Below are 12,898 nucleotides of genomic sequence, written 5' to 3' on the forward strand. Positions count from 1 at the left end.
TTTTTTATTAGAATGCTACTTTTTTTTTTTTTTTTTTTTTTTAAAATACTACATGACTAAATAGCAGTTGTACTGCCGACATCTGAGGTACAGATGTAGATCTGCAAATTACAATTCATTCCAGTAAATTTCTTCCAAATCGGTTCTTTTTCTCACATGTGACATTAGTAACTTCTATTGAACCGGTTTCTACTGAATCGCTTCATTCCTATGGCTCATGTAAATGAAGATAAATTAAAAATGACACACTGATCTAAGTCCCTGTGTCGAATACTAGATTGCATCTTTGCATTTTTTATTATACTTTTTAAATTATACCCTGTACTTATTACAATAATTACAGTAACTGAGTAATAACTAGGTACTAACCCTGAACCTACCCCTAAACCTAACCTTAACCCATGTAGTTACCTTATATTGCCCAGTACTTTCTTAGGTAAGTACACTGTATGTACATGTACTGTAAAATAAAGTTAAGCTGATTTTTTTTAATAGTGGAATATGCATTTTAAAAGTAGCTAATTGAATTAACACATTCAAGGTTTTAGTTGCATTAACTAAACAAGTTCACTCTTTCAAAAACGCTCATTGTCTTTGTGCAAGAAAACACAATATATCATCAAATAGTTATATATTAAAAACTATACTGCCAATTTCACCCCAAAATTTTAATTCTGTCATAATTTACTTACCATTACTAAGTGCAAACATTCATTCTTCTATGAAACATATGATATTTTGAAGACTAGCTTGCCCAATATTGACTAACTGTTGTAAAAATAGATATATTAAGTGGTTAAGATACGGCTGTGTTGTGGTGAAATCTGTGTAGGTGTCATTGTGTAACTGAATATCCGACTGTGAGCATGACACACACAGAACCACAGAAACACACAATTCCCAAACAAACAAACTGCACACAAACACTTAATTTACCACAGAAAAAAATAGATCCATTGGGAAGGACAAAGAGAAAGAGCCAGACAGACAGAGACAGAGACAGAGACAGAGAGAGAGAGAGAGAGAGAGAGAGAGAGAGAGAGAGAGAGAGAGAGAGAGAGAGAGAGAGAGAGAGAGAGAGAGAGAGAGAGAGAGAGAGAGAGAGAGAGAGAGAGAGAGAGAGAGAGAGAGAGAGAGAGAGAGAGAGAGAGAGAGAGACGGGGTGGGTTGTCCTAAAGGGATTTGTCATGGGAAAGTCAAGCATGGAATCCAAAGAGACTTCGGCATTCACTGGTTTTGGAATGCTGTGAACATAAAGTATATCAAATTATGCATGTGCTTGTTTGTGAAAGTGTGCACGTTTGCAAAGACTTTGCAAACAACTAAAATACTGAATTACTGCTATAAACATGAGAATGATAGAGTGTGTGTGTGTGTGTGTGGCCAAACACGAAGGGCATATCACTATCCTTTCTTCATCTCACTTCACAAGGTCAAAGCTTTTGACCGCTGACCTCCAGGCCGACCTTATTGACCTGATGTGAGGAACACGAGCTCAAAATACTCCACATTCCATATGGCAGCACTCACACACCCTTATCCATCCCAGGCCGCTAACTACATTTGACAAACACACTCCATAACACTCGCTCGGCTCACGGATCAACGCGTGTCTGCGGGAGAATCGATTTGGCAGTCGCAGTGTTTAGTTTCATATACTGAGCTCTCTGTCATCTCCGTCGCTGCGTCAACAACTTCTGAGAGGAAAAATATGTTTGAAGCCGCTGAATTTGCAGGAAGAGAAAAACAGAGTTAAGATCCGTTTGAAATGTGAGCTAACTCAATTTGGTCATGGAGAGTCAAATTGGGTTAGCAGTCAGGGCGTTTTAATTAGCGTGGCAGAAACGGTGACAGGGCGAGATGAGGAGAAGAGTTTCTCTGAACCGTGAGATGGATGAAATAGTTGAGGAACAAAAACAAGCTTGTTATCGTAAGGCTTTCGGTTCTTAGCTTTCGGAAAAACAGCAAGCTAATAGCTGCGATTTTAAGTGTGAACTAGCATGAGCTGCCACAAAATCTTTTGTGACAGAGCAAAATGGCTGTCAAAAAGTGCTTAAAACATATTATAAGTGTATTCTTTCCATAACAGTACAGTATATTTCTTTTATAAACAACATATAGATTTCTATACTCCCGACAGAACATGATTCATCATAGGTTTGGTCCATTTTCAATAAAGAGAAAGACTGTAATGTTACAAGCATCTGCTAAAAGTGAATTGTCAACTTTTAAGAGCACACTAGCATACAGAAGACCTCAAAGCTAAAAGCTAATATTTTCATTTTAATTTCATGGGATGAGATGAAAGCTTAAATTACACTCATTCAGCTAGTTTACTCAATATATCAACTCAATCGTGTTCATGTTTACTTAGTGAGGAGGAGCCAAATTCATCAAATGTTCCTAGGTGAAGTGTATAGTCTGTTAAAATGTTAAATTATTTGTTAAATGTTAAAATGTTTTCACATATACCATCTTAACATGCACAGACAACTACAAGTAAACCATTCATATGTTGACTAGTCGCTTGATTTCTCCAAAAAGTCACTGCCACTATCAAAACATTGCTCTGTCTGTTTAAGCATCCCGGCCAGCATCTATTTGATTTATCGAAATAATAATAACAATATAACTACTTGATGACCTCCAGAAATAAATTTGTTGTTTGTGTAAACTAGGCATTTTTTGCACATGCAGTAATAATAATACTAATGTAAATTTAGGATCAGCAAATTCCTGACAGGAAGTGAGTCATTGTGCCTGTGTGACAGTGATACAGCAGAGCTCTCCTGATAATGCCCTACTTTCTCTGTATGAGGCCAGGAGTGATGTGACAGGACAAACAGATTAGAGTGTAAATGTGACCAAAGTCTGGCGCAGCCCTTTGTGAATGTGAGAGCTACGTGCGGAGCGACCCCATCATACAATAAATACCACTCAAAACAAAACCTCACACACATATGCCTAATCAACAAATGAAATGGGTAGTGTAATGTCTCCCTTCATTTCTGTCTCTCAGTGAAGAGGTACCATAGTGAAGACGAAGTGTATTTCTCATGGCTACGTGCCACTGAAGAGGAAAATATGGCAAGTATTTAGACGGGCATAAACACAGACCGCTAAAACACGTGGGTCCTGAGTGAGAGGGCTTCTATGAACTCAATGCCCCTCCTAATGTTCCTCAAGACCAACAAACATGTGGAAACACAATGACTATTTATGATAAATTTGGTTGCTAATAAAAAATGTACAAACGCCATGAACGTCACAGTGATTTTAATGTTTTTGTAGGCCATTAGTTTCATAGCCACTTATGTACTCGTGAAATTAGTAATATTTGAATAGGGACTTAATTCACAATGATTCTGTGAAGCGTGTAATTTGCTGCTCTTCTAGAGTCGCAAAAAATAAATGTAATAAATAATGTGTGTTTTAAAGCAGGAATCCAGAACACCACTGAAGGGTCATGTGACACTGAAGACTGGAGTAATGATGCCGAAAATTCAGCTTTACAGTGACGAGAATAAATAGTATAGATATAGTAGATAACGGTTGTTTTAAATTTAATAATATTTCACAATATTACGGTTTTTCATAAAATGCATGCCTTGATGAGCATAAGAGACTTTTCAAGGGAAAAAAGCATGGGTGTGTGTCCCGTTGGGTGGCCCTTGAGTTGAGCACTCGCCCTCGCCCTCTGTCTCTGATTCTTCCTTTATCTCTTGCAGCCCTATAATCACACACACACACACACACACACACACACACACACACACACACACCTGAGTAAATAGTACTAGTGTCTACTTGATGTTACTAAAGTTCATTTTAGTAGAAGGAGAAGATATTGTACTTCGTTGTTTATTCCATCCCTCCCTTCATTTCTTAACCTGTATTCCTGTAATTACCAGTCATCCCACCTAAAAGCCTGCTATGCATTTGGTGAAGCTGCTTTTGAACCTGAACAGAGCGTTTCTGTGTTCACGGGGACGGGGTGGAAGTCTCCTCCTCTGGGTCAGGAAGCATATGAATACCTCTCTGAGTACTGCGTGTCTGTGTGTGAGTGTGAGAGAGTGTGTGTGTGTGAGAGAGTGTATGTAAGTAGCACAATGCCAGTCTAGGTTTGGCCAAAACTTCGCTCTGCTGTTTCTAGTATGGTGCTGCTCTATGGAAGCTTGTTTCTGTCACCGAATGAAAAATAAAAAGGAAATTGCGAGTTAATATCTCTTTATGATAATTGATCTCTATATATACGTCTCTATGGCCGCATTAACATTACATGGTTCAAGTGACCCAATTCGATTTTTTTTCCTGCCATGTGGCACAGATCAGATATGACCCACTAATGTATATGCAGGAAAAAAAGAGATTGGTTTTAGGCCTCATTCATATGTGGAAATATGTCTGATATGAATCAGATAAGTGCATTTTATTCCCCTGGCAACGAGAGTCATACATAATTGAAAAAGCGACGGTGGCGAATGACGTCAACTCAGGTGGAGACCAACCGCGATCACACGACTCTTTCCTAAAGTGAGGACGAAGGGTCAACCAGATGTTTTGCTGACCTTTAAACATTGTGGGGAAAGCAAAAGCTTGTATTATCATTCGTCTGCATACATTGAAAATCGCGCCGTTTTTTACTTCCTTTTCAGCCTAAGCTTTTCCGGGTCAGTACAGCTACCTTTGATTGGCTCTCCAAGTGTACAGTGTAAATGCAGATATCAGATATGGGTCACCTTTAAAAGATGTAAGCTGGTTACAAGTTAGAATTGGGCATCAAGATCTGCAGTGTAAATACAGCCTAATTTGTTCAAACCCCAACCTGTGAACATGAGCACCAGTGAAAGTTATGCTGTCTTGGCGAACGACACTCATGAAAAGTTTGAGGCACGTGAAGGCACATGTGAAAGTACACAATTTACCAGATCCTTTTCTCTAAAGACCATGTGCCCCTGAAATATCTGCATGTCAGATATAACGTCGCCCCCACAGAGGAAAAGATAACGCGTGAGATCTGAGAGGGACACGTCCAATTAAAGCATCCGCACGCAGGATGATGGATCCAGGGATGGAAATAAAAACAATAACAAAAACAACATGAGGTGGTCTGTCATGAGATGATCTCCACAGATTAAACCAGATGTCATGCTGTTCTTCAAACACATTCAATGAAAACAGACACACACAGACCCCCCTTGCTACTCATGAAACCTTTTCATTATCACATCGTTCCAAACCAATATGCTGTTAGTGTCCTGTTGAGTAGAAAATTGTGAAGAAACACTGATGCAACTAGTAAAAGTGCTATACAAGTGGCCCATTTGACTTGTGTACTACATTTTTCTGAAGTAGGGCTGGTCGATTTGGGGATGTTATCACTAGAGTCCTGTATAATGACGGCGGACCCTTCTCAGCCACTCCAGCGACGGACGCAACCCGAAAAACTATTTTTGCCGATAACCGATTGTTTCAGAAAATAAGAAAAATAAGAAACTGCAGATCAATCAGCAAAACCGATCAACTGGTCGACCTCTATTTACCACAATATCATTGCTTACGGTATAAAATCCAGTGTTTGGCTTGAGGTCATGGTGCAAAGGACCCTACGTTGAAATTACTCCGAACCATCCCTTTAACTGAGATCCTCGGGTGCATGTCTTTCTCTGCTGGGATGAGGCTGGGGATGAGGGGTTAAACCCACCCTTTGTTCTCAGCTCTAATCTGAAGGGATTTCTGCCTTCTACAGGAGGACATGATGCAAGAATGTATGAGTCAGATTACTGCTGCCCACCTCAATCCTCTTTACCAGAGAAACCTCACAGCAAGAACAGAAAAACGAGCGAGAGGGAAGGAGGGAACAAAAGAGGGAGTGAAAGAGACAGTTGAGTCACAGGACCCCATCCCGAGACTAATCTCTAACACTCAATACATTACACACAAATTTCAAGAATAAATGCAAATCTACTAACTGTCACATTATTGGCGGCATTTTGCATTTTTGTCTTATTTCCACAAAAAAGAAAAGCAATATTAGCAAATCAAAATGCATAATTCTAAGCCCAAACAACTTGATCACTCATTGCAGTGTATTCCATCGTAAAACGAGCAGGGATTGAACGGCCATGTGGAGAATTTGGGCATCAGGACTCCAACATTTATAGGGGTGGGAGTTTTTTGGTACCTCTCGATTCGATTAAAAATCGATTCTCGAATCCGATTTTGAATTAAATTTCGATTCCATATTATAGCTTTGATTCTAGTTTACGGTTTTGTGTTACTTTTTTATTTGACTGCGGTAGACCGTTTAATAAATCTTGAAGAAAATAAAATCCCACTGAATTAAATGTGCATCTTTTAGTCAACCTAAATTTATACAACAAATGCCATTAAGCAGACTACAATAATTACACATACGACTGGCAGTCTTCTATAATGAAGCAAGGCAGGCAATTTTATTTTATTTTTGATATTAAAAATTAGCCTGGATGCCAGCCGAGGTCGGGAAGTTCGGTCTGGACTTGATCCGTTGTGGAGCAACTATGCTCGAATCAGAGCTGTTCGGACCAATCAGATTGTCAGGGCGGGCTTTATACGATGATGGACAGATGATCAACAGTAACGTAATCATCCACATCACCAAAGAGCGCTTGGGTTGAATTCGTTTAAAACAAAGATGCCACCATTGCGTCTGTTTTAGAAGATATCGACAGCGCATTAATTTTAAAAGAGGAACAGAGAACCGCGATCAAGGCATTTGTTGATCGGAAAGATGTTTTTGCCGTCCTTTCTACGGGATTCAGCAAAAGTTTAGCTGGCCCCGATGGTCGCTAAGAAGATGGGGCGGAATGAAAACCCTGTGGTCATTGTGGTTTCTCCGTTGTTCTGATTGGTTGTAGGTCTATCCAATGGTTTGGTTGAAACACGCCCCTTAATCACAGCCCAATGGAGCAGTATCAGACTCATATTCTGACAAGAATCTGAGTATGACGACATCAGGCTAATTAAAAATAGGAACAAAGAAGCAAATTACAAACAATAGGACAAATAGAAAAATATACAAAGTTTTTCAGGTACAGTAGCCTAGGTTTATTTAACATATGTAGTAAGAAATACTACAGGAATTGAATACTTAAATGTAAAAATAAAACACTGTATAGTCTTCAGTGTATGAATTAGCCTAAATATAAATTGATACATATTAAAGATACAAAAGTGATTCAGTCAAAAGCAGTCAGTGGTTTCTTTTATTATTATAAATATTAATGAAATGGATGGCAACAATTTATTAGCCCTTTAAGAATGAATGCATGGATTTCAGTAAATATGCACAAAAAATGTACTAATTACTAATTACATAAATAATATGTAATTAGTAATAATGATTATCAGTGGGTTTTCACTGCAAAACAACACAAATATTTGAGAATTACCACAGCAAATTCAATTGTTTTGGTCTGCAAAAATCTGAAATAGTCTTGTGAAATCTTAATTGGAATATGCAAAGATAGCTGTGTTTCAAAACCTAGTGAATGATGCCTAGAAATGCTGTCTAGGTAGGCAGCTCAATAGGTTCACTGGTCAAGCTAGTGAATCAGAATGGGCAGCTGTTTACCACAATCTTATCAACCTAGTCCTGCTGGTTACACTAGTTAAGAAGCATGGTGGAGATCAGCATTCAAAACATCACAAGCTAGTGATCAATTATCAAATATAAAATGTAACAACAACAAAGACACTATAGCATTACAGTCAACCAACCAGTCATATTGTCTATGAAAAGAATAACAAAAATATATTATATATTACAGTTTTGTTACTCATATTACAAATGACAGTATGGCTCTACTCACCCACATAACAGAGTGCACAAAAGCCACAAAATCTGGAACACTAATACATATTTGTAGTGTGTGTACGGAGCCAAAACGAGGGCTCTTTGTCCATCTCTGGCAAAAAATCAACTCACACACATTGACTTAAGCCAGAGAGATGGCCCATATGTTAAAGGAGAGGGGGAAGAGCCCTCACGATGCCAATGCCCGATTAGAAAGAGGATAAACACATGCACACACATCTCTACCCCCATATTCCAGCTCATACGTTCAGACGGGTGCACTAGCAGCTTAAATTGCAAATTTCAAACTCCAACTATGACTCTAACCAAAGGCTTTAAGAACCAAAACAGTTGTCTACCTAGACAGCATTTTGGATATCATATGCGTGTTTCAAATTAAATCAAACGTTTGTTTGAAACATTTCAACATTGAGAATGTGCCTAATGATGCCCAAAGGCTGCAATCCACACAGGCAGTTCTCCAGGTTGTAAAACAGAGCCCAAGAACCCCTAAAGAGTGGACATCTTACCCTCTCTGACATCCACAGGACACGCAACACATGTATAAGTATAGAGATCCAGGTTTCCTCCATGACCTCAGGGACGTGCGGTGTGACTGTACCCAAAAACAGCTCAGTGTTACTGGGCTATGGCAGCTTGTGCTGGACGTCCTCTAGCTGCTGCACCACACACACACACACACCAAAAATATGTACAGGCTGGAACACTTGCCCTACTTTAATTGAGTGTGAGCTGCTAATGTGCTTTCCTGAGAACTAGTGCGTGCGACTCAGTGTTACTTCACTATCACTCAGGTTGACTATTAGTGCTTACCAATATTTTGAATTAGTTTTTACTTTCATGTTTTCAATGAACCCAGTGTTCATTTTAATTGCATAATTTGCAAAGCAAATTAAACCTGACACTAATAATGAGAAAATATGCAAGAAATAGATGCTTGAGAAATTAAAATCATGTTATTTTAGTATTATTAATATACCATTATAGTATTTATTCATATTTTGAATCAGGGTTTATTTTTATATTTTCAGTTTAAGTTTAAGTTTTTTGATATTTGCTTTTGTTTTCTTAAAATATTTCTATTTAGCTTTAATGTATTTAAGTTTTAGTCATTTTAGTATGTCAACTTAAACTGATCTAGTTTAGTTGGCATTTTGGCAAAGCAACATATCTAATTCAAGTTTTAGTTATTCATCATATTTCATTTTATTTCAGCTTTATTTCAAGTACCGGAAGCTATTTTTAAATCACTTTAGTTTTAGTTAACAATAACAACACTGGATGAGAATTGTGTAGTTAACCTAAAAAAGCAACGACTGTGCGTCCTAAAATCAGCTGCTGAAAAAACCAATAGGTCACAAGTTTAAAAGTGTAGACACGTGTGTGTGTGTGAGTGTGTGTGCGTGTGTGTGTGAGCCACCCAAGAAGCTATACAATTAGCAAACAGGTATTAACACAGCAGTTTAAGGGTGCAGAGAAAGCGCATTCCAGGGTGTGTTACGGGTGTGTGTTAACAAGGAAAAGTGTGTGACCATTTAAGGCTGATTTTGTTAGAGGAGTCTGCTAGGCACCTTTCTCTTTCTCACTCTCATACACAGTGTTCTCAGTAGCTGGCGCACTACCAAATGAAAAGTGTATCTGTGCCAAAACAGCTTCAAGATTCCCAAATGAAGAAAATATTAGGAGAACAGACCCAGCAGGTTATTTTTTACCAGCAAAAAGACTGAGGCTGACCCAGAGAGACAAAAGTGTGACATCATATGCGTGTTAGACCAGATGAGAGCTTTTCCAGCATTAAGTCATACAGTGAGGCTCTTGGTTTCCAATGAAACAGAATGTCTGAAATGCTGATGATCATCTGCACAATTAAGTGAATTCAAATGCTTGTAGCTGTCCAAGAACAATTCATGCACTACTGGGTTCAGATATGCATTACAAAAGGAATTCATATAACCCAGATCTATATCTAACACGGATGGACCTGTCACTGCCACAATAGTATAAAACTCCCCTGATATTTTAATCAAATAAAGCATATTTTGTTACCTTTTGGAACTTGGAAGGGTTTAATTAGAGCAGATGTGTTTTACCATCAGAGCTCATTCCCCAGAACAGTTAAGCATCTGGCTCATATTCATCATCTCCGCCATATTCTCAAAACTACGGTTTTCAACGTCTTCAAAATCAATATTTTGATCGCTGACAGTGTCTTCTCCAGATCCACCGTCAAGAAAAAAATATACTTGCGCTATTACATACCTTGGGTCACTAGTGACCCTATACAGTTTTTACCAAAAACACTTATTAGAAACAGACATTATTTTAGAATTAAATTTTTTTTCTTGTTATATTAATTATAATGAATAGATTGAGGAACACTGAGTAGGTTGATGCCTAATGAGCGGGAGGGTGGTGAATGACGTCCTGTGTCAATAAAGACACAATGTTTGCGTTTAAGTGTTAAAAACTGGTCTCTTTTTAATTATCAAACGCTCCCTTGTTAACATACACATAACAACTTGGCTTCAGCTCCTTCCAGCCAAATATAGACACAACAGCTTCTATAACTGTGTGTATCAGTGAGAGAGGGAGGGCAGGTGATAGAGTTCTTCTTGCAGGGCAGAACTGGAAATGTAAGGTAAACTAAGTTACTTATTTTCAAAATAGACTAGTTGGTGGGTTGCCTGAATGAGCAGCTTGTTTTAAGGAAGCTACAATAGACGGTCATGTTGACAAAGCCCTTGTGTGTATACTAGCAACTCTATACTAGCAGGATACTAGCAACTCTAGTCTAAATGAGTGCAAAGGCAGTTTTAGCAGGTATTTAACATAAACACTTGGGGCACAAGTTTTCAAGAGGACTAGTGTCATTCTCAGGTGCCCTAAAAAACAGATTCCACAACAACCAAATGAACCACCCAAAGAGTGTGAAATGGACTCCGGTCCACACCAAAAGCTCTAGTGTGAAAGTGGCAGGAGCAAGAACAGCAGCCTGTGCAGAACTAATGAGCTAACCAGACCACGATGAGTCAAGATGCTGAGATTGCGGCCCAACAAAGAGACAGATTAAATCGCCATTCCTGGCAATAAGAAATCCCATTAAACCCAGCCATGAAAATGTGTGTCACAGAGAGCGGAGCTCAAGGGTTTGACGTCACCAAACCTGCATGACTTTCTTCTGCAGAATACAAAAGAAGATACAGTATGTTGAACAATGATTTTTTTGCCCATACAATGGAAGTCAGTCCAAAACAACATGGGACCACAAATGAAAGAAAGTCATGCAGTTTTGGAATGACATGAGGGTGAATGAATGACAGATATTTTGCTTTCGGGGTGAACTACTCCTTTAATTGTCACCATGAGAAGTCCAAGTTTAATTGCTCACCTATTTCCCTGGTTGCTTCTCTCCAAACTGTCCCCTTTGGCCTTGGACGATGGCGTCTCCCTCCCACTCTCCTGCTCCAGTGAGGAGGACTGTGTGGATGAAACCAGTCCAGGCACGGGGGTCCGTTTGCCATCCGCCGGTCCTCTAGGGATCCTCCCTTGACCCCTCATCTCGACCTCAGAGCTCCTCTTCATGGCTTGGAGTTGCGCTAGAGGCACTATGTCGCAGTTCTGAGGCCTGTGCCAGACCGTCTGCTGACTCGTACAGTTGTAGTAGTAGAACCGATTGTTATTGCTGTCGAAAAGCTCCCACCACTGGTTGCCGTCCGACTGACGGACAGGTGCGCCGGGCAGCGGTTCCCACCCGCACTCGCCGGTCAGCAGGTTGACATACATGCGCTCCCTCGTGCGCGGCTCCACGATCTCCACCCAGTCAGACCTAGAGAGAGGACACATGGGTGATGTAGTCAGGATATTTTCCATTCATTAAAAGTGGATGGGAACTGAAGCAGTCAAGCTCCAAAAACAATACAACTCATGCGTTATTTATAAAGTCTTCTAAAGCCACAGAACAAAAGAGTCATACACATGACAGTATTTTCATTTGGGAGTGCACTACCCCTTATATTCACAGTTCAAATGAGGAAGTCCTATTTAGACTATAGACGGCACAAGAACATGATTCTGTGCGACTCTTCACTCGTAACAGCTGAGGAGAGCTGTACTTTAACTTCAACAGGATTGTGCAGGTGTGAGCCAGGAAACCTTCAACTCACAATGACTTACCATGGTTCAAACTCAACACACACTCACGCACATGGTAAACCTGCAGCATCAATCACTCATCTTGCGGGATTCGTCACCGGTTATGTTCAGACAAACATGCACACATGCAAGTTTTCCCACAGTGTGTTTTTGGAAAATGTAGTGAAACCTCTTCCCTCAATGTGAGGTCGAATGGGCTTTCAGAGCCAGAACTGTCATTTAGAGACGACCAGGCACACGGCCCGGAGACAAGGGCATGGAATCGTGGGTAAGATAGGGGATCTGGCTCTTTGCCTGTCCTGCATTGCTCTGATCTTCTCTCACCAAGAGTTACAACAAAGGATCTGAGGCTTGAGAATAACAGAGGAAACACTGGGCACTGAGACTGCTTTAGAGCACAGTCTGAGACGTTGTACTGTTTCAGGAATTACACGCTACAGAGAAACATCTACAAAAACACAACAAAACACCTGTTCAGTTCAAAACCAAAAGGTCAAAACCTGAAGTGCACCTGTTGCTGTCTTTTATGCAGTTTATTATTTTTGTCTGATTTTAAGCCTTTTCTTCACATACTGGAAAGGAGTCATTTAAAGTCTAAAGGAAGTTTTTTTTTCTTCATCTTTGAGTATGATCTCATCTGACACATATAACAACAACCCACACAAATATGCCACCAGATCGACCCTTAAAAAAGACTTGGAGGGATATTTCACCCAAAAATGAAAATGCTGTCATCATTCACTCACCCTCAAGTTGTTCCAAACATGTATGACATAATTATCTTCATTTTAAAGAATATTGGTAACTAAATAGATTTGGTTACCATTGACTTCCACTGTATGGACAAAAAATAAGACATTTCTCAAAATATCTTGTTTTGAGTTCCAC

General features: G+C 39.5%; 1 protein-coding gene across 2 annotated transcripts in view; it reads right to left on the minus strand.

Annotated features, from left to right (window-relative positions):
• Nucleotides 1–12,898, minus strand: part of arhgap46b (Rho GTPase activating protein 46b) — a 67,120-nt gene that overhangs the window by 24,384 nt on the left and 29,838 nt on the right. The window contains exon 2 of one of the 2 annotated variants that reach the window (XM_079848901.1): nt 11,247–11,684. In XM_079848901.1, coding sequence (XP_079705027.1) covers nt 11,247–11,684 — 438 coding nt within the window. Of the gene's footprint in view, nt 1–8,367; nt 8,471–11,246; nt 11,685–12,898 lie in introns of those variants that run through there. The other variant, XM_079848902.1, reaches the window with a different exon arrangement.

This window comes from Squalius cephalus, assembly GCF_949319135.1.
Source record: "Squalius cephalus genome assembly, chromosome: 18".
Lineage (NCBI taxonomy): Eukaryota > Metazoa > Chordata > Actinopteri > Cypriniformes > Leuciscidae > Squalius > Squalius cephalus.